Source organism: Micromys minutus, assembly GCF_963924665.1.
Source record: "Micromys minutus genome assembly, chromosome: 22".
NCBI classification, from domain to species: domain Eukaryota; kingdom Metazoa; phylum Chordata; class Mammalia; order Rodentia; family Muridae; genus Micromys; species Micromys minutus.
In genome coordinates, this window is record NC_137957.1 from 17,424,795 (window position 1) to 17,446,660 (window position 21,866).

The following is a 21,866-nucleotide window of genomic DNA, read 5'->3' on the forward strand; positions in this document are numbered from 1 at the left end:
CTCAGTGGTGACCTCAGTTTCTGGGGTTAGCTGGTGGCATTGGCTTTATCAAAGTCAGACACATTCGTCTTGGTTAGTGCTGTAACCTCTCTCAGTCTGGGGGCAGACGGTTGTCTGAGTATTGTGGCAGAAAGATCAACTTTAAGGTTCTCAGGAGACTCAGGGAGCAGCAGGCTGGAGCACACAGCTTCCCACCGAGCTGCTGCTGCAACTCTGCCACTTCCCTTCGCTCCTCCCCCTGCTCCTCCCCCTGCTGCTGCTTCTCCTCTTGCTCCTCCCCCCGCTCCTCCTCCTGCTGCTGCTTCTCTTCTTGCTCCTCCCCCGATCCTCTTCCTGCTGCTGCTTTTCCTTTTGCCCCCCCACCTGCTGCTGCTTCTCCTCTTGCTCCTCCCCCCGCTCCTCCTCCTGCTGCTGCTTCTCCTCTTGCTCCTCCCCCCGCTCCTCCTCCTGCTGCTGCTTCTCCTTTTGCTCCTCCTCCTGATCGTCCTCTTCCTGCTTCTTCTGCCCTTTCTCCTCCTCCTCTCTGTTTTTTCCATTTCGGTTTGTGTTCTAAAACGTATCCTTGCTATGTCTTTGCTCTGTGGCACTTCTGCCCCTCCAGATGCAGCATGGCGGGGATGCCCTTCTTACTGCCCTGAGCTTTCCATCATCACTGTTGAGTCCTAAAATGGAGTCCAGCACAGGACATCCCGTAGGCCATGCTCTGAGCAGCTGTGACCACTGTCAGCTCACACACCGCTGTGTGTGAGCTTCTTCCTTTCATGTCTGCTTTCTATGTGCTGCCCCCTCTCCTGCTCCCCTCCCCCTCTCTCTTGCAGTGTTAGAGATGAAAGCAGGGACCCGCACTTGAGCTGCACCCTAGCTTACATGCTTCACTGAAAGGAACATTCCCCCACACCTAAACTTGTGAGATGTTCATTCTGGCCTTAAATACAAGAACCATTAATTATTTTTTTCTATAAATATATATTACTGATTAGACAGATTATTTAACTCTCATGATTATTTTGAAACTTGATTCTAGTAACCGTTATACTGGTTATTCTGTTTCATCAGGTAGGTAGGTGCATGTGTACGTGTGTGTGTGTGTGTGTGTGTATGTGTGTGTGTGTGTGTGTTCCATCTCTGTAAGGGTGTATGTGCAAGTACATGTGTGTGCATTTATGTGGAGGCCAGAGGACAGTGTTAGGAATTGTTCCTTGAGTACCATTCAATTTTGGGGGGCCATGTGGTCTCTCAGTGGCCAGGGAGCCCTGGGTATCTCTCTCTCCACTTCCCCAGCCCTGTGATTACCAATGGGTGCCTCTGTGCACACCCGTCTTCTTACGTGTAGGTTCTGGGGACTCAGACTGACCTTCTTGTGTTTCGACAAAGCACTAAATTCGTAGGCTGAACCCTTCAACGCTCTCCAGTCTTTACATAAGATCAGAATTGTAAGTCAGAATCGCTTCAATCCCCTTAGCACGCTTTTGATAAAGATGGCAAAACCCACTGGGGCCACTTTCACACAGCCCCTGCACCAGTGGCCAGGGCGGTAGCATGTAGCACCTGCTTCCTCCGTGTCAGAGAGTGCTGACATGTTTCATGGCTGTTAACTCCCAGCCCTGCACAGATGTGCCTCAGGCGTGTGCCATTGCCCTCATTCCCTCCAAGGGAGAACTGAAGCCTCCAGAAGCTAAGCACCCTCTCCTAAGCACCCTCTCCTAAGCACCCTCTCCTAAGCACCCTCTCCTAAGCACCCTCTCCTAAGCACCCTCTCCTAAGCACCCTCTCCTAAGCACCCTCTCCTAAGCACCCTCTCCGAACCACGCCCCTGGAAAAATGGGATCCAAGCCTTTTAGTCAGTGAGTAGAGGCTCGTATCTAGAGGGCAGTAAGATGACTCAGCTCCTGCACACAGCGGACACCAATCAAATGGTGCAATGCTGACCCCTCCTCCTTTTACACTTAAAAGCCCCTGAGCTTCTGCCATCAGGTTCTTCAGAAAACACCATAGACCGTTGTAAGTCACTCACCCCATCGAGCCGTGGAGTGCCGCACGCCATCCCCTCCACCTTAGCTTTGTGGGGTGCCTCTCCCCAGCCACCACTCCCTTATCAGCCCCGAGACCTCTCTTGGGCTCTCCTCCTGTTGGAGATGAGCTTCACACCTCTGCCCTCTGTTTTCCAAAGTTTTTCCTGCTAACCCGCCCTGAGGGAGTTGCTAGCAGTAACCAGGATTCTAGTGTTGAAAACACAACCTCTGTGGAGTCCAGCCAATGAAGCCTTGCCGTGAACACTTTTTCGTGGTTACTCGTGATAGCAAACTAATCAGAAATGCCAGCCTGGCCCACGAGCCTTCCCATGTGCCTACCCTATCCCGATACCTTCTTTGCCCATCCATTCCCCAAAGCCTGTACTCCTGCCCTGTCGAATGTGCTCACAGGGCATTTCCTCCCCGACCCCGGGCACTCTTAAACACTCCTCTTTTATCATCTGTGCAAATGTCCGTCATGTCTTAAGATGGATTTTAGCCGGAAGCAACAGCAAGCATGCAGGGAACGTGCCAGCGTCGTGCCGGGCGGTAGGCGGGTAGACAGTGTTCCTGCCCTCACGTTGACTGCCAATGGGCAAGCCAACAAGCAGGGGTGTCCCTGATGTGTCAGCCGTAGGTGTTAAGCAAAATGCCAAGTGACTGAATGGAAGGGAACCAAGTCCCAAGAAAGCCTTGTTAAATGCCCAAGTACGTGTCTGGAGACTGCGTACTTTAGATTCGGAAAGCTATGACAAGATTGCAGGTCTGTCTGGGGTTCTATCGTTGCTGTGGGCAAAGAAAGAGACCCCCATCTGCAATATGAATACTGATCAATGGCCAAAGGAGAGAACATAAATCTCACTAGGAATACGTACCACTCACTGCATAGGAGCCGTCTGTGGATTTTCTTTTCTTTCTTTTTTTTTTAATCAAGTTCCAATGACCGGCCTGCTGTTAATTAAATTATTTACACATTATTTTTATTAAACATTGAGCATCATATGCTACAGGGACAGAGTTAAGCAGTTAGCACCCACAGGTGCTATGGCCTAGTCATAACCCACTGCTGTGTTTCTCGGTAGCGCTTTCTTTGTAGCGGCACATTAAAGAGTGGCTTGCTGTGTAGGAACTGAGCCTCCAAACCAATCCAGTTTATTTTATAAGTCACAAGTATCTTACTATCGGCTTAATGCATTTTAACTAAGAGACACAATGCCACAACAGAGGACAACAATTCGTGTGCCCTGTAGTGAGTGTTCCCCGTAGTGCACTATAGTATGTAATTTAGAGGGTTCAGGCATCTGACTCCTTGGTAGCCTGGATAGAAATGCTAGCCTCTTTCTCTTTTCCTACATGTAGGAGATGACTCAATTTAAAATAGCTGCTCGGTGTCCCATACACTGTAAAGAAACAGGGTTCCTAACCATTGCAAAAGGAGAGCATTACTGTAGTGGGTAGCCTTTCTGACAAGCTTCCGCCATCAGACACTCACTTGGCCTTTTCCTTTTGCAACCAAAGGCGCATACTTATCTCCATAGCTGCCAGACGGGCACCTGCAGCACCGACGGGCGAGCTGTGGAAAAGCAAGAACCCGGGCAAGTGGGTTTTCTTTGTTGAGAATCTTAATTATAAAGAACCGGACATGTCTGGCAGACTTTCACAGTGTGTGAGACCAGACTGGGATTACCCAGAACGAGAGGTTTGGGGGTCCACCAGATTAGAGAGAGAGCACTTCATCAGGATGAGGTGGAAAAACAGAAACTGTCACATGGAGAGAGGTTGGGCTGGACAGGGATTTTGAAAACAGGCAAAGATGGGGCTGGGCTCAGTCGGTACCTGAATTTGATTCCCAGAGGATGCCTATCAGGGGGAGAATCCCCACCTCCACCCCTGTTGTTGTGTGGCACGAGTTTTTAGTCCTAGCACTGGGGAGGCAGAGCGCACAGGCAGATTCCTGGGCATCTCTAGCCAGTCATCCTCGCTTCTTGGTAAGTTCCATGCCAACGAGATACCCTGTGTCTTGGGTAGGGTGACTGACTATTGCTGTGATGAAACACCATGACCAAAATTAGCCTGGGGAAGAAAGGGTTTGTTCAGCTTACACTGCCCACAGCACTGCTCATCACTGAAGGAAGTCAGGACAGGGACAGGGCGGGCTGGAATGTAGAGGCAGGAGCTGCTGCAGAGGCCATGGAGGGGTGCTGCTTACTGGCTTGCTCTTCATGGCTCGCTCAGCTTGCTTTCTTGTAGAACCCAGAGCTTATCAGCCCGGGGCGGGGGTGGTATCACCTACAATGGGTTGTGCCCTGGCCCATGAATCACTAATTAAAAAAAATGTCCTATAGGCTTGCCTACAACCCAGTCCTATGGAGGTATTTTTTTAATTAAGTTCTCGCCTCTCCGATGGCTTTAGCTTGTGTCAAATTGACATAAAACTAGCCAGTATGACCTGTTTGGAAAAAATGTGGATAGTACCCAAGAAATTGTCCCTGAGATTGACTTCTGGCTTACACCCCCCCCACCCCGTGTGTGTGTGTGTGTGTGTGTGTGTGTGTGTGTGTGTATCCCTCCACACACATGAACATATGCATACCCATTCCTAAAAGGAAAAAAAAAAGCAGAAAGGCAAACAGGAAAGTAAAAAATGATCACTTGTTTTGGAAATTATCTGAAAATAGTTGGCACAGTCTGTGAAAACACAAGTAAACACACATGACTGTTTAGGCAAAGATCCACCTATGGCATCTACAGCTTCCAACAAATATATGTGGCCTTTGAACGAATCCCCTGCCAGTCTAGGATCCCACGTCCCCTCCTCCGGATTTGCTCAGCTGCAACTCAGTGGTTTCAATCGCGCTTGGAAGTCTTGTTGCCGCCCCACTAACATTTGTTGAGCTCCGGTCTTTTTTGAGCCTAGCAGGATGTACTGCTCTTCAAGGTCCGGGAACCCCAGGGAGACCAGCCAAGTGGAGCTGAGCAGAGCCGAGTCCACCACTTTGTGAGGAACCCAGGGGCGTGGCTGAGCCTGCATTGCTCCACCCCCCCCTTTGTGAGGAATACAGGGGCGTGGCTGAGCCTGCATTGCTCCACCCCCCCATTCGGTTCTTACTGCAAAAGAAGCCCTTGCCGTGTTGTTTTTCCCCTTAAGGAACCACAGAGAAGAAAGGGTTTCTTTGACCTCCTTTAAGCTGCCATTTTCAACTGCCCGCAGTATGCCCAGTGGTGTTCAGACAGGAAAGAGATAGATACGGTGACATTTGAGGGGATTCCTTACCCAGCTCATTTCCTTGAGAACCAAAATGCTGAAGCTCTTGCCAGCCCTCCAAGCGCCCAATGGAATCCCTGCCCGTGTGCTTATTTTTGGGTTCATCAGTGTGTTTGTCATTTTCTCCCTGGAAACGGTTTCTCACACCCACGTTGCAAGTGTGCGATCTGCGATGATTCCGTGTCCTCTTTGCCTGGAGTGAGGGCTAAGAACATGATTCAGCTTAGGGAGATGACACAAAAATGCCGCTGTTCCTGTGTGTGTGCAGTCACTCAATGTGTGCAGACCTGGTTCTGGAAACAAGCAGATTTGAGCTCTGCATCCCTAGGCTCCGGGACATTGTTACTTTCTTCGTTGGTGCTTTGAGAAAAGCAACTTCAAGGAGGAAGGATTTATTTCTGCTCACAGTTTGAGGGTTCAATGGAGAAGCTGGGGGCAGGGGGGCAGTGAAAATGTCTGTGACTCCGGGTGTGGCAGGAGCCAAGGCAGCTGGCCACATCACATCTGTTAGTTAGGAAGCAGAAAGATGAAGGCTGGAGCTAATTCTTTCCTTCCTTCCTTCCTTCCTTCCTTCCTTCCTTCCTTCCTTCCTTCCTTCCTTCCTTCCTTCCTAAGTGAGAAGTTTATACCCATCTTTCTTGTAAAACTTGATGGTGATGCCTGCCCCTCCCCCTTCAGAAGACAGGAGCCTTCACAGAGGTTACATATAACAGGTGTTTGATGTCAGAGCTTTTAAGATGACAGGCAGGATGTTTGGAAAACACTGAGCACTCAGCATGAAGAGAATCTAAAGACACATCACCCTGTGAGCCCAGGGCTGCAGCAGCTCCCTTGGGCTTCTCAGAAAATCTGTTAAGACGCTCTCTGATATGAGCCATGTCTACGGCTGGGGACTGGCTGTCCCCGGCATAATCTAGTTCTCTGGAGTGATGCTTTTGGGGTCAGTTCAGGGCATAACTTCTATTGATGTTCCTAATTAGAAGACTAATGTCTTTAGGGGCTTTTTTTCTTGCCTCTGCAGGACATGTGTAGGGTAGAATTAATAAAACACATGCTTTGCTTGCTAAACCCGTCCTGTCCGTCAGATCTGCTCCCTGTAAGCCCACCCATGCAGGATGGAACCCTCAACTCTTCTTGACACAGGAGAATGAGGGGCAACAAAGGCAACTGTACCAAAAGGAAATTGCTCACAGTAGCTGTCTGTGATTACCTCCTTATAGTGTTCAGGTGGGAAGATGCATGGAGAAGACACAGCATGGCCACCGTTCTGGAATGCTTCTTGTGTTTGGTGGTGGTGGAGGTTTTTGTTTGTTTGCTTTTGTTTTTTTGCCAGAGAGTGGTAACCATTCTCACGGCTGCCTCTCCTCATGTGCTCAGCATCAGAAGCAACAAGCAAGATGCTTTCATCTCCTTTAGTTCTCAGGAGTAAGGTAGACCTCACCACCCCACCACTGTGGTTTGATTAGGAAGTGACCCCACCCCCACCCCACGCTCTTGACTTTGAACACTCTGTTTCCAGCTGACTTCACTGCCTTAGGAGGCTGTAGAACCTGTAGGGGTGGAGTCTCCATAGAGGGAGTAGGTTTGGTTGCCCGCCTCCACTTGCCCTCTGCTTCCTGACTCGGACACAAAGTGATCAGCTGCCTCCAGTGTCCTCTCCACCATCATGGACTCCCTCCCTCTCTTAAACTGTGAGGCAAAACAAATCTTCCGGCTTTCCTCCTCGCATTAATTTCTGTCAGGTAGTTTTTCCCCCCCTCAGGACAATAAGAAAAGAAACAACCACATGCACTTTAGAGATGAGAGAACTAAGACGTGAAGAACGGATGAAACATTTACCTCTAGACCATGATCACTCAAATGGAATTCATGTCTTAAAATAATGTCCTGTGCTTGCAGATCATTTAGGCCTTTCCTCCGGCATGTACCTAACATACCCTCTCTATAACTAACTCAGCTCTGTGTCGCAACAAAACAACAAACCTGACCCTACTAGTTCTCCTACTGCAGATTTTCCTCGGCATACGCTGCACACTTGGATTTGACGTGTCTTCCACAAACAGGAAGCCCTGTGCACATCTGAATTGCCACTCTCAGTGGACTTGGAAGGATGGAGAAGGAAGACTAGAGGGTGTGACTCACATTTATAGATGTGTGGTGTGCATTTAATCCACAGACAAGGAACCCCGGGGATTAAAACCATGCTTTTGAGATAACTACCACCCAGGCTTTTAAAAGCCCAATAGCATAGCATCATTGCTAAGTCTGTGGGAGTCGGAATGAGCTGGTAATGGTGTAGGGGAGGGAAAGCCCTATCCTCTGTCGGATTTAAAATATTTGTCAACTTCATGTGAATGAAATGAACAGATTATACATTAGCAGGAGAACGTGCAAACACTTGGCATGTGTTATTAAATACGTTTTACGAAACAGATCTCAAGTCAAAGAGGTGGTTAGACTTGGAGCATACATACCTAGTGGGGGCAAGGCAAAGACTCCTGCAAGGGACAGACTGTCTTTTAAGAGGGGAAGCTTGTGATAATGTTTGCCTCTGCAAGCTCGACGGGTCTTCTGTGAGGACTGGAACCCTCAGAGAAGAAACTGATGGTAGCCCCGGGTTCCAGAAGTTGTGTGGTTATGCAGCTGAGGGAAATTTCTGCAAGGAGTTTGTCCTGTCTGTTTAGGTCTCAAACGTCTTCAGCTTAAGCTGTGCACCTCCAGGGTTCCAAGTGTGTCCTCACAGCAGAGAGGCTCCCTAAAGAGTGCTCCCTGTAATGGACCTGCATGGGTTGTCCCTGTCTCCCAGCCACTCTCCTGCAGTCACATGGGGGACAAGTGCTCTCTTCCACCTTCTCTGCAAGGCAGCACGACACATTAGCTAACTCCTCTCAAACAAGTGCATCTTGGTCATACCAAACTCAAATTCAACTCCTTTGACCTTTGTTGGAGATGGGGCCCATGCTCGTACATCTGAAGATACAGACTTTACAAATATGTACCCCTGGATCCCAGCATTTCTATTGGCCGATCTTTAGTATGTTTTAGTAGAAGAAGGGGAAAAAAAACTTCAAAGATTATTTTTTTAAACAATAAGTAACAAATTAAATCTGGGATTTCTACTGAGTAGGCTTTCAATCAGTCTCCTTCCAGAGGGGCCGCAGCATATGATATTGCTAAAAGCCAAAATATTCAATAACACTCCACTATTATTTGGGTGTGCACGCATGTTCTCATGAGTGTTATGTGTGGAGGCCAAAGGGCAAACTCAGCTATCATTCTTCAGAAACCACCTGTCTTAGTCAGTCTGCTGTGAGCAGACACCATGACCAAGACAACTCTTATAAAGGACAACATTTTATTGGAGCTTATGGATTCAGAGGTTCAGTCCATCATCATCACTGTGTAGACATGGGGCAGACTGAGAATTCCGACATCTGAAGACTGTCAGGGAAAGACTGACATTCACTAGTGGTATTTTATCTACATTCTTGCTGATGTGTTTAAGACTTACATAAACAATTTTATAAGACTATTTCATAAAACCCACCCCCCGTGCAGATTAAGCTAGGCTTTCAAAGCACACGAGGGTGGTTTTCCTCTTCTTCATGTGGTATTGTGAAACCACTGTTTGTGTTGTCCTGAGGCGGGATAAACCTAAGCATTGCTGCGATGTGACCTTGGGCTCAGTATGGTAAGAAACCCTCAAGTGATTTCATCCTTAGGCTTTGAGAAACTGCTATCCCGGTCTCTCAAACTGTGGCGCGTGCCTTACATCTAGGTGAATGTGCACACAAAATATTTTTCTTTCCTTCTAGGTTAGTCTGAACAAAACACCAAACTCTCTTGTTTTCTTTGCTTATGTAATAACAAATTGGCCAACCAGCATTTCCTTCCCCGCCACCCATGGGTACCAAGATGCTCAGAAAAGTTTTATTTAAACTAAGCATGGGGCTTATCTGAGTGAAATCTTTGCTTTCTCCCTTTCCTAATTATACTGTTCTTATTGTTTGCTGTCAGGCCAAGGGTTTTATTTTATTCAAATGCCCTGTTTGTATTATCCAATTCAGGCTCTTTGTGAAACTAGGCCATGTTATAAATAATAAATAAGATTTAAAGCAAACCTAGAATGCACATGCTCAGAAACTCCGGTGATTAAGTCGGCATGCTTGGTGTCCTTTGGCCTGACAAGTGGGACTACAGTCATGCTTGTGGAATTACCTTGACCAAAGTACTGATGAAACCGTCTCCAGAAGTGTGAGCGAAAACGTCTCTGATGATACAGTATGCCGTGAGGAAGGCTTGGTAGTTTGTAACAAATGCAGTGTGTAAATGTTGTACAACTTCCACGGCTTGAGAGGGCTGGGGACTGGCTGCATCCTGCGCATGCGCAGACTGTGCACAGAACCTTGCAAGGCCATAGGCTCAACTGGCTGCATCCTGCGCACGCGCAGACTGTACACAGAACCTTGCAAGGCCGTAGGCTCAATGCCCCGTAGCAAGGTGAGGAAAATGGGTGGGGGAGTTTATTAAGGTCAACGCCAAATGTACAAGACTGACAAGGCAAGGGGAGAGGGGCTTAGCTGACAGAAGGAAGTCTTATTGTCTTGCTAAAATGGGTCAAAATTGTAACATTGTAGCAGTTTTCATGATGAGCGCAACCCCGTGTTCAGGAGATTGGGAAGGACTCCTGATGATCTAGAACAGTTCTGTTCCCTGGAGGGTCTCGTGGAGAGAGCCTTTTTAAGTGGGTCATCTCGTCTCTTGGTTAGTATCCATGATGTACTTATAAGTCACAATGCCATGTAAGCCGTGGTATGTGTGCATGGGTCAGGTGTGTCTGTGCATGTGGGTGCATGTGCACGTGTGTGTGTGCGCGTGTGTGCGTGTGTGTGTGTGTGTGTGTGTGTGTGTGTGTGTGTGTGTGTGTGTGTTGATGTCATGTGTTTTCCACTATTGCTGGTTACCTTATCTAATGGCTTCCTCTGAAAGTCATTATGTGAGGCTGGCTTCAGACTCACAGAGATGGCCCTGGCTATGTCTCTGGGGTGCTGGGATTAAAGGTGTGTGTTGTCTTTGGGGACAGATTCTCTTACTGAAGCCAGGGCTCACTGGGGGGCTATCTTGGCTGGCCAGTGAGACCTGGGGATCCACTCGCTTCCACTTCAGCTTGTCACACACACACACACACACACACACACACACACACACACACACAAGTTCAGTGTCTACACAGGCTCTGGGGGCATAGACTCAGCCCCTCGGTGGGCATCTTACTAACTGAGCCTCCCCACTTCCTGTTGAGAGTTTGATAAGAACGGATTAAATTTAATATGTTTCTCATTTTGTTTACTTAACTTTTAAAAACCACCGCTTTCTTTCCCCGCTGGCTAACAGAACAAGTACCAGAGACGGCAGCTCTTCCTAGTTGATGAGACAAAGTCAAATGGAATAGATTTTCTATATTTAATATAATCGACCCCAAAACTCTAGGGGTTTTTTGTTTTGTTTTGGGTTTTTTTGTTTGTTTGTTTGTTTGTATTTTGGGGGGTATTTCGTTTTGTGTTTTGTTTTGGTTTTTTTGTTTGTTTTTGGTTTTGGTGGTTTTTTTATAATCTCATTTGAGGCTAGCCTAGGGGGTATCCTGTTGTCAATTTGAACCAAGGGCCTCCTATGGCAAACTCCACTCTGTGGTCTGAATTTCCCCGTCCTAGCTTCTGGTCCTGCTGTCTGTCTGCCTGCCTGCCTGTCTGTCTAAGATACACAGTGTGCACTCACAAGAAGCACACATGCTACATGGAATCAGCGGAGGGTGGGGAAATCACCAGTTAGCATTGAATACTCTGCGAAATGGCTAAATACGGTACAGTCTGCACTCTCTCATTGCTAAACCTCTATATAAAGCTTCTTGCACAAGTATAAATAGATTTGCCCTCAGGAGCCCCTAAGAGACTGCTGGGGCCCCACAAACTTCCGATTCCGAGAAAGCCAAAGGAAGACTTGAAACAAGTACCATGTGACTCTCTAGTTTGAGAAAAGCTGGCTTCAAGGTAAATAACACAGCTTTAAAAAAAAAGATCACAGATGTGGTTTCAAATCATGAAGCCATCACTTTAGACCGTGTGAGTTTAGGCAAACTAATCCCTTCCGCCGCTCCCTTTAAAACAGGATGACGCGGCCGCCATAGTACCTGTGCTCAAGAAGCACTGTGTGTAAGAAAACAGTGCAAGAAGCACCTTGTGTAAGAAAACAGTGAGTCAGCAAAGGTGATGTCACCACCACAACAGCCTTTGTCACCTGTACTGGGGTTTCCCAAGGTTACTTTTCTCTTATGATACTTACTGTCATATTTACCTTTACATATTTGCCCACACCCTCCAAAAGGACCTTGTTGCTTGCTTTTTATAAAGTAATCATATCCTTTTTTTTCTCTCTAGTTTTTAAGAGTTCTGTAAAAGCAATTTATTCTCTTGTTGTAATTGTTGTCTCGGGGTCTTTTTGCCTCCATCTGCTAACCTAAGCCTAGTTCTGGAAGCTTCTAGCCTTTATACAGTCTAATTTAGGCCTAGAATGTTTTCAGCCTCTGAGACTTACTGCCGAATAAGCTCACCCTTTCCAGATCTTTCTGAACTCTGGCTGGCTGCTTCAACTCAGCTGTTCCGGCTCAAACTCCTCTCCAAGCTGACTGGTTCAATCTGGATTTTCTCTAGGCCTCTGAATTGCTCGGCTTGACTTCAGTATAACTCCAGTAATCTTCTCTAATCTCCTGGCACCTTCTCATTCTCTGGTTCCTTTTGTCTTCGCCCCTGTCTGGCTTGTTCTCTCTGCAACCTATCTCTGTAAAACTCTCCTGGTAAAACGGCGGCCTATGCTCCAGTCAGCTCCACTGTCCTGCTCTCCACGAACCCTACTGTGTTCCTGCACTGTGCTCTCTTCTGTACTGTCAGCCTCTCCCTTAAATAGTTTCCCTTCCCCCCCCCACCCCCGTCTTCTTGTAAGAGTCAGGTATTGTCCCTTCTGTCAAATCCTTCTCTGATTCGTCACTTTGTCTGCCACTCAGTCAAGACATCACTTTCAAACATGGCTGCCTCCTTCTACAGACTGCCCTTACCTTTCCTGTTTGGGACTAAAGACATGTACCACCACACCTGGACATAAGATTTTCTTTACCAGAAATTTGCTTAAACTCGGAGATCTGTTGGCCCCTGTGTCATGGGATTAAAGGCATGTCTGCATTCCAGCCAGATCACAGAGACCTAGAAGGTCTTTGGAAGCGATTGCTTGCCAAAACAGCCATGTTCTGAATGAAAATTCCTCTTCAGTTCTACCATATAACTTCTGGGAGGAAAATGAATTCTAAGTCAAAGAGTTTGGGGCCAGTCAACCTGGAGGAAATGCCTTCAATTAAGGTACTGTAAGCCCAGCTGGAATGAGCGAAACTCAGGCCAGAAGAAGCAATTTAAAGTGACCTCAGTAAATCATACAACCAAGTAACCAGTGACCTGAGAAATTAGTTTTTCCTGTCCAAGGAGATTATGGAACCGGTTAGAGCTGTCTCAAGTAGAAAGAGACATGCATGGTTTTTAAGGAAGTGTGTATGATAATATTTTTTTCTACCTCTAAAGAAGGATTTGTTGAAGTGGTTCAAATTCAGCTCAAATGAGTCATTTTATTTTGTCACTTAAAGCTCTGAAACATAAGGGTTGCCCAGGAGCCAGGAGATGGAATTCTAGAAAGTTTCTGAGGAAAACAAGCTTATGGAGCCAACAGTTTCTGGTTGCTTCCTTCTCTCCTGCCCGTCTCCTCCCCATTTTCTCCACCCCGTGCTGTACATTCGGTGGTCCCAGCTGTATGTGTGGTGGTCCCAGCTGTATGTGTGATGATCCCAGCTGTATGTGTGGTGGTCCCAGCTGTATGTGTGGTGGTCCCAGCTGTATGTGTGGTGGTCCCAGCTGTATGTGTGGTGGTCCCAGCTGTATGTGTGGTGGTCCCAGCTGTATGTGTGATGATCCCAGCTGTATGTGTGGTGGTCCCAGCTGTATGTGTGGTGGTCCCAGCTGTATGTACAGTGGTCCCAGCTGTATGTGTGGTGATCCCAGCTGTATGTGTGGTGGTCCCAGCTGTATGTGTGGTTGTCCCAGCTGTATGTGTGGTTGTCCCAGCTGTATGTGTGGTAGTCCCAGCTATATGTGTGGTGGTCCCAGCTGTATGTGTGGTGGTCCCAGCTGTATGTACAGTGGTCCCAGCTGTATGTGTGGTGATCCCAGCTGTATGTGTGGTGGTCCCAGCTGTATGTGTGGTTGTCCCAGCTGTATGTGTGGTTGTCCCAGCTGTATGTGTGGTGGTCCCAGCTGTATGTGTGGTGGTCCCAGCTGTATGTGTGGTTGTCCCAGCTGTATGTGTGGTGGTCCCAGCTATATGTGTGGTGGTCCCAGCTGTATGTGTGGTTGTCCCAGCTGTATGTGTGGTTGTCCCAGCTGTATGTGTGGTGGTCCCAGCTGTATGTGTGATGATCCCAGCTGTATGTGTGGTGGTCCCAGCTGTATGTACAGTGGTCCCAGCTGTATGTGTGGTGATCCCAGCTGTATGTGTGGTGGTCCCAGCTGTATGTGTGGTTGTCCCAGCTGTATGTGTGGTTGTCCCAGCTGTATGTGTGGTAGTCCCAGCTATATGTGTGGTGGTCCCAGCTGTATGTGTGGTTGTCCCAGCTGTATGTGTGGTTGTCCCAGCTGTATGTGTGGTGGTCCCAGCTGTATGTGTGGTGGTCCCAGCTGTATGTGTGGTTGTCCCAGCTGTATGTGTGGTGGTCCCAGCTATATGTGTGGTGGTCCCAGCTGTATGTGTGGTTGTCCCAGCTGTATGTGTGGTTGTCCCAGCTGTATGTGTGGTGGTCCCAGCTGTATGTGTGATGATCCCAGCTGTATGTGTGGTAGTCCCAGCTGTATGTGTGGTTGTCCCAGCTGTATGTGTGGTGGTCCCAGCTGTATGTGTGGTGATCCCAGCTGTATGTGTGGCTGTCCCAGCTGTATGTACAGTGGTCCCTAGGAGCTGTTCCGCTGGTTTGTTTATTCTACAGTGTGGTAATGACATTCAGTATCATCCTAAGTAATGGCCAGAGAAAGAATACAAAAAAGGGCATCTTACTGGAGAATTAGTTATGAAAACACATTATGTATGCAAATTATACCTGCAGTTACTATAGTAATAAAAAAAAAAGAAACAGTCCACTTTCTTTCCCTTTGGTTTGTTTTTCACACCATAAATCTCCAGTGCATGGTTCCTTGGTATCAGGTGTGTTTACAATGCTGTGCACCTGACCTTTACGATGAAGAAAATAGAACTCCTCTTTGTACCAACCGTTTTAAAGGTGTAGGGTAGTGTTCTCCAGCAAAAGCACCCCAAAAGACAGCCTGGACCATCTCTTGCATGCTTAGGGTCACCTGCCAGCTGTGGGCAGCTGCAGCTGGGAAGGGAGCTCCATCACAGTTGGTCTACCAGGTTGCAAGGACTCTAGGTGTGACTCTGTCTCCTGCCTGGGTCATTCTGGGGCTCTTCAGCAGCAGCAAGAAGTTACTTAACAACAAACGGGTGCAGAGTGACAGACCACTATCCAGCCACATTTCTGGGGTGTGTTACAGGAGAGGAAAAGGACCCAAACTTAAATGAATGGTAGCTCAGGTCTTAAAGACAAAGGGGTCTCTCGCTATAAGCGTGATGGGGTGATTTCTGCAAGCTAAGTGTGATTTGGGCCTCATGGCTACAATGATGCTGAGTTCATTTTATGTGTTTATATTTATTTTGTATATATGAGCACTCTATCTGCACATACACGTACCAGAAGAGGGCATCAGTGCCCATTACAGATGGTTGTGAGCCACCATGTGGGTGCTGGGAATTGAACTCAGGACCTCTGGAAGAGCAGCCAGTGCTCTTAACCACCGAGCCATCTCCCCAGCCCTTCTGTGTTCATTTACTACAATTGTTCGTTGAAATGCCAATTAGAGGCTCACTTCCTGTGCAAAAAGTGACATCCTGCACCAAAGAAGGGAAGCACAAGGACTCGGTCATTTCAGATCCAGCCTGCGCAAGTGTTTCTGCTGCTGCGCTATGGCAACCTAACCGTGGGAAAAGAGAAGCACCCAGCATCCCTTGCAGCCTCCTGGGAAATAAGAGCTAAAACAAATGAGAGCCCCCCAGGAGTGTGTTTCCCAGCAAAAGGCGGTGCCCTTAGGCTCAGAAGCTTTTGATGTCTCGAGGAGAGTGGGATCAATTATTTTGTGACCTACATGGCTATATAATGTAGGAAGCATTGATACATATCCTGCCATTATAGACAACAGAGCAAACCTTCCAGGGGATGAAATGCCAATATTTCATCAAATATAGGCCTCTCGTAGGAAAGCTGAACTCCCTGACATCTGTCTCATTGCCAGAGATGGGAGAGCATGGCCTGTGGGGCATGCCTCGTCTTTGTTGTCTATCAGAGAGGCAAACGTAGGAATTTGAAGCGGTGTCCACGCTGTCAGGATGGATAACCTACCGCTGACACTTTGCAGGATCTACCAAGAGAGTGGGCAGTGCTCAAATGGACGAACAGTTTCTCACAGAAACACGAGATGATGCTTTCAGCTCATCCATAAAGCCTTTGGTTCATGTAGCCAAGGCTTGGCTGGTCTGAGAACTACCAGGGGTGCCCAGCCTTTTGAAGCTATGATGGCATTTCAGTATGCTGGTCTGCAGCCGTTGTTATCCTGGGATGCCTGGGAGCAATGCTGCGGGTTAAACACGCCTGTGGGCTGTCTGCCTCTGCCACCCTAACTTGAGCAAAATGTTATTTTTTTCCCCCTTAAATTAAAAATCACTTGGGGTCTGTCTAAGTGCCATGTGGAGTTTAGGTTGGTTAGAGAAGGCCCACCATTAGTAACTTTAGCCTCATCCAAGCCCAGCGGGATCAAAGGATGGGGAAGAAAGGAGGAAGCCGTTTAGGATGCAGGCCAAGGACAGCAAAGAGATGCTACACTTCTGACATTTGGCAGCTTGCAAAGGACATAATAAGCGATATGGAAATTTGCAGCAATTACTTGATTCGAGAGCTCACAGCTTTTGGAAATGGGTCTGGAGCAGAGTTGGGACGGTGTCTGCAATCACCTCGAGGGTGATTGTTCCGCTGTGCGGGAGAGCACGTGTCTGCGGGTTGTAGAGTCCGCTGGGCTGCGAGACTGACCCCTTCCTTCCCTGTCCTCCACTCTCTTGCAGGCCGGAGGACGTTCTCCTACAGCGCACGCATGACGACATTGTCCTCCTGCACTGCTTCCTCTGGCCGGTGGTGACGTTTGTGGTAGGTGTCCTCATCGTGGTCCTGACCATCTGTGCCAAGAGCCTGGCGGTCAAGGCGGAAGCCATGAAGAAACGCAAGTTCTCTTAATGGGGCGGAGGATTGTGGGAAGCCAAGACCGGAGTCGGCCTCATCGGCACTCGCCTACCCTGCAGAGCCCACATTTGGTGGCGCGGGAGATGAAAGGGGCCACAAAAGGCCTCCAAGAGGCCCCTCCCTGAGCGGCAGCAGAAACAGGCACAGTTGGAAGACTGGGGGACTCATGGCCCGTATCCCATGTGCTGTAGCAGCGGCTAAAGGGTCAAGCTCTTAGCTCTCTGGAGTGATAAACTGTTCGGGAAACCCTCTAAGAAGTCGGCTTTCTTTGGAAAGTAACACTCTATTATATTTGTATAGTGTAGTATACAAACCATTATGACTTATGCTCCTCGCAGATATTAAAAGACAGTGCTCTGTGTTCTTCTCTATTTTCTTTCTATGCTTAGATCATCAGGGTGTTAAAGGGGGTGGGGATATGGGTGGTTTTCACTTGATTCTGCTAGATTAAACCCTTCACTTGATTGTGAGCATTAGAATCTACAGAACCACTGACCTTAAGACATAACCACGGGTATCCATGAGCACATAGAGTATCTTGACCTCTGCTTGGAAAGGAAATTCTACAGGGGTGGCTCAGTCTGCCCCCGCTTCTGTCTCTTTCCTTCGAAGACCGAGAAAATATCCCCCGCTGCCTGTCTTTGTGTTTCTGGCCAGATGACTTTGTGAGAGAGAGACATGATTCCTAAGAAGGCTGTCCTCACTCTGGGGATACGGAGTCTTTATGTGCCTGTTCATGCTGTGTATTTATTCATTTGAAGTGCTAGGAATCAAAACAAGGTCTTTGCACCTGCTAGACAAGTTCTGGACCACTGAGCTGAATTCCCAACCGCTTCCTCTTCCTCTTTTTCTTCCTTCTCCTCCTCCTCTTCCTCCTCCTCCTCTTCTTCAACTTGGCAGATATTTATCTCTGCAGTGGAATGTACAAGAGAAGAAGGACACTCTTCAGTTCCTAGTTAAATGTTGTTTTCCTTTAGCAAAGTCAGCTCAGGCGTTGGATTTCCCTTGCCTTCGTCCTTGCCCTGAGGTCCGGCTGTTACAGCAGGGTGACGGCTTCCGTTGTGTTCCATTTGCTCAGAGCTAGGCTGCAACCTGGCTCATTCCACTGCTGGGCTTCTTGTACCTTCAGAGGGGAGGCAAAGCCGGGCGTGGTAGCACACGTGGCTCTCTCTGTTCAAGGCCAGCTTGGTCTACACCGGAGTTCTAGGACAGCCGTGGTCACACCCTGTCTCATTAAAAAAAAAAAGGGGGGGGGTGCATCAAAACCATCATCTTTGCATCTGTTCATAGACGGAGTTTCAAATACCAACCATGAGTTTCAGCAGATATTTTCCCCCACCCCCCATTTATCAACCAGAACCAAGCCTTCATTCAGATGAGATGCATATTTTTAGTGGAGGGAACAACTTAGCATTGGTCTTGGCTTTCTCCTAACCATGCAGACTTGCGACCCTAGAATGAAGTTGGGATTTAAGGACAGGATCCCCTCAGTGTTTCCTCAGGGTCCTGAAAATGAAGTGGAGGGATGCCTGCCTCCCTCACATCCACACTTCAGAGTGGAAGCTGTCAGGAGCACCTTTGTCCTCTGAATAGACGCTGGAAGAATACAGTCTCTTTTTCCCCCCTTAATTCAGAGGTTGCGGGTTTCACTGTGCATAAGGCCCTGGCGTGCACTATTTATGATATCCTTTGAGGCTGACTCAGGGCCTTGACTTCAGTTCCCGTTTTCTTTTGCGGTATCCTTGTTGTCTTAGCAACATAGAACTATTCTGAAGCTCTGGGTACCATGAAACCAGGAACCAGAGAAAAATCTTCACGTTGGCATCACACGGAGGGCGGTAAAGTCTGTTTTTATGCCCATCCAATGATCTCTGATTATATGATGATAAAGAACACATAAACCTGAGAGGAGCTGAAATAAAAGGAGGTGGGCACTGTAGTCAACCTGAGCTTTCATTTGTCAGTTTGAGCCTTGTGATTTATATCAGATACATGCATGCATTTGAGCCCGAAGAGCATCCAGGCCACCGTACGCCGCAGGTTGGTTTTAGGAACAGGATAAATACACTGAATCCATGAAGTCACATGTAGTTTTCATGTCCTGCTTGCAGTCAGTTCAGTCTGAGGCTTCTTGTTTATACTAAGGAGAAAGGGTTCAATAAAGGTAAGCGTGGCTTCTTAATGTTTTCATTCTCCCCTCCCCACCCCCATCCTAAGTCAGAAACTGGACCAAACTGCTTTAACACAAACCTCCAGATAGGATGGTTTATGTAAGAAGCAAGTTTATGTCTTCCATAGCAATCTAGAAGTGGTTGTTGAGAGTGGGTAGCCAAGCTGTATGAGATTCGTCTACCTGTATTTCTCTTACGGCTAATGCTGTCTCAAAGAAACTTGTGTTACACCCCCACCCACCCCAAGCCTGGAAAAGAAAGGATGCTGGGATTAAAGCTATTGTCCTTAAGGACATGTTACCATCGTTTGTCCCCCATGGTGTAGCGCGGCCTATCCTTATTGGCTGCAGTTTTCAGGAATGCTTGACCCTGTTCTGCAGATAGACACAAATCCCCCAGAGGCTCCCGGGGCAGGGGGAGCCTCTATTGCTAAGACATGGAAAGAAGGGAATGAATAGTAAGGGAAAAATGAAAAGAGACTGAGAAGTAACAGCCCAGACTTGATGGGGCAATGGCCGGAAGCAAAGCCCTCGTGGCTGGCTCACTGGTCTCCTCTCTGGGAAGGCATGCTGTAGGCTGTTGTTCCTGTGGCCCCTACTTTGAGCTCTAGGAAGTCAATGCCAGGCTAGTCCATGCATCTCTGAAAATTTGAGGGAGATTCCAAGCTCTCTGCTGCCTGCCTTCAGGTGCAGTTCTGTAGACCAGGTTGCCTTAGGAATCAAGGAGACTTTTCTAGGCCGGGCATATAGTCCTCACGTTAATAGCTGAATCTCAGTGTTTGATGGCACTAAATACCTCCAAGCCTCACTTCAGCCTCAGAGTCCACATTGGTTTTTACAAGCTCTTAGGTGGCCAGTGGCTCTTCCTTCGGCCCCCGTAGGAAGCTGAAATCACACACACCCTGGCCTGCCTGTCACAACTCTCACTTAAGCCTGACCTCATGAACAGTAAAAGTTAAGCCAGTGAAGTCATTTATGGACCCATTTGGGGACCTGCTGTATCTCCCAGAAGGTATATATAAAATATAACTTTTCATACTCTCTTGGTGTGTTTATGTATCAACACCTGAACTTAAATTCTTAGCACCTTGCTGCAATTTGGGCAGTGACGGTGGCAATTTAAAGTTGACCACAGCATTAACAATATAAGTTCACTAAAAAAAAATATTAGACGGCTGGACAGATGGCTCAGTAGGATAATGTACTTGCCGACAAGCCTGAAGACTTGAGTTTGATTCTTAGATCTGCGTGGCGAAACAAGAGCATCAGCTTCCATAAGTTGCCCACTCTTCCCCACTCCGTACACACCATAGCTCATGCGTGTACCCCACTGAACAAATACACTTAATAAACGTAATTTAAAAAAATCATTAGATTCAATCACCTCATTTGAAAATAACGAGAGGGAGAGAGAGAGAGTGTGTGTGTGTGTGTGCTCGGGTCCTAATTCTTCACCCAGCAGCCCTCTGTGTGGCCCATGTCTTTGTACTTCGGTTTGATGGCAGCCATTTTGAAAAATGAAGCTAAGCAGGAGTGGAACACCCTTCCTCTGGTCTGTTCTGAGCTGAGTCCCGCTGTCTGATCAATAATAATGCATGACGCTGGGCTGTGTGGCGCACACCTTTAATCCCAGCACTCAAGAGGCAGAGGCAGGCGGATCTCTGAGTTCGGGGCCAGCCTGGGGTACATAGCAAGTTCCAGGATAGCCAGGGCTACACAGAGAAACCCTGTCTCAAAACAAACAAACAAACAAACAAAAAACACTTAACGAGTTTGAGAAAGAGTAACTGGTAGGCAGATCTTGGGCCTATTGAATTACAGAAGTTGTTGAGCTTCAGGCAGAGGAGAGACAGCAAAAGCTGTGTCACCTACAGCTGGTCTATGTTTATTTTATTTTCTCTTGTTCTATTTTTCATAGCGCTTGCTGGGGTTTGGATATGATTGGCCAGTCAGAGGTTCTTTTCATTATTTCATTTCTCTAAAAATTAAAGTTAATTAAACTACCTTGCTTGAGTTAATTTAATGATTAAAACTGACTTAATCAGTATTTTCATAAAGGCCAAGAGGATAGATGGGTGGGGGTGGGGGAAAAGCTTTATTCTGCTGGAGTAAGATACTCCAGAAGGGCAAGGAGTGGGGTTTCCTCAGGCAAGATGATGCTGGGGACAAACAGCAGAGTTGGGGCTACATAAAGGATACGGGCAATGTGATCTGTCGTATCCAGAGTTCTCCATCACTGGCCAATTGCCGTTGAGGTCAGGAGCAAGAACGTGGAACTAACGTAGAGATCCATCAGTAGAACATAGTGAATTCACACAGGGCAATCCCATTCATCTGGAAAGAAAAACGGACATGAAATATTCAGGGAAATGGATGGATCTGGGAAGGGTAATGTCCAGCGGCATGACCTAGACTCAGACAAAAAGCATGTGTGCTCTCTCCTTTGCAGATTCTAACCTGTAAGGTATCCATCCATCCTTTGTAAATGGCACAAGTACAGGTGAAGCCTAAGAAGATAGAAGGGAGACCAAGAGGGTAAATAAAAATAAATGCTCAGGAACCATGGGATGGTGGTACAAGATAAACATTCATAAGGAAGAGGAAAGAGGTAAGGGTTGGGCATGGCCGTGCCGGGAAAAGAGAAGGAAGCAATCTGCTAAAGCACACGTTGTAAAGGCCATAACAGCACTGTCTTGTGTGCTGATTAAAGTCACAGGGAAAAAAAATAAAGCACAGATATTAATATACATTATAATTTCAATGAAAGAATGTATTCTAGAACGGGATATATGCTTGGGTTTGTATGCTTGTTTAGCATGTTTTTAAATTTTGTTATGATGATGAGTAAGTATCTTGTGTTGTTCAGGCTGTCCTTATAATGGAGATGTAGCCGAGGCTGGCTCCCAAGTGTGGTGTTCCTGCCTTTACTGCCCGGGTCTCGGGATTACAAGCATCAACCGCCACACCCAGTTTTAGAACGTGGAGACTTAA

The 21,866-nt window shown here is 47.5% G+C and overlaps 1 protein-coding gene across 2 annotated transcripts in view; it reads left to right on the forward strand.

Annotated features, from left to right (window-relative positions):
• Positions 1-18,478, forward strand: part of KCNMB4 (potassium calcium-activated channel subfamily M regulatory beta subunit 4) — a gene marked incomplete at both ends in the record, with an annotated part of 57,225 nt that extends 38,747 nt beyond the window's left edge. Inside the window, 2 exons of one of the 2 annotated variants that reach the window (XM_080935984.1) lie at positions 16,531-16,612; positions 18,443-18,478. In XM_080935984.1, coding sequence (XP_080792110.1) covers positions 16,531-16,612; positions 18,443-18,478 — 118 coding nt within the window. Of the gene's footprint in view, positions 1-16,530; positions 16,700-18,442 lie in introns of those variants that run through there. The other variant, XM_080935983.1, reaches the window with a different exon arrangement.
• Positions 18,479-21,866: the final 3,388 nt, after the last annotated feature.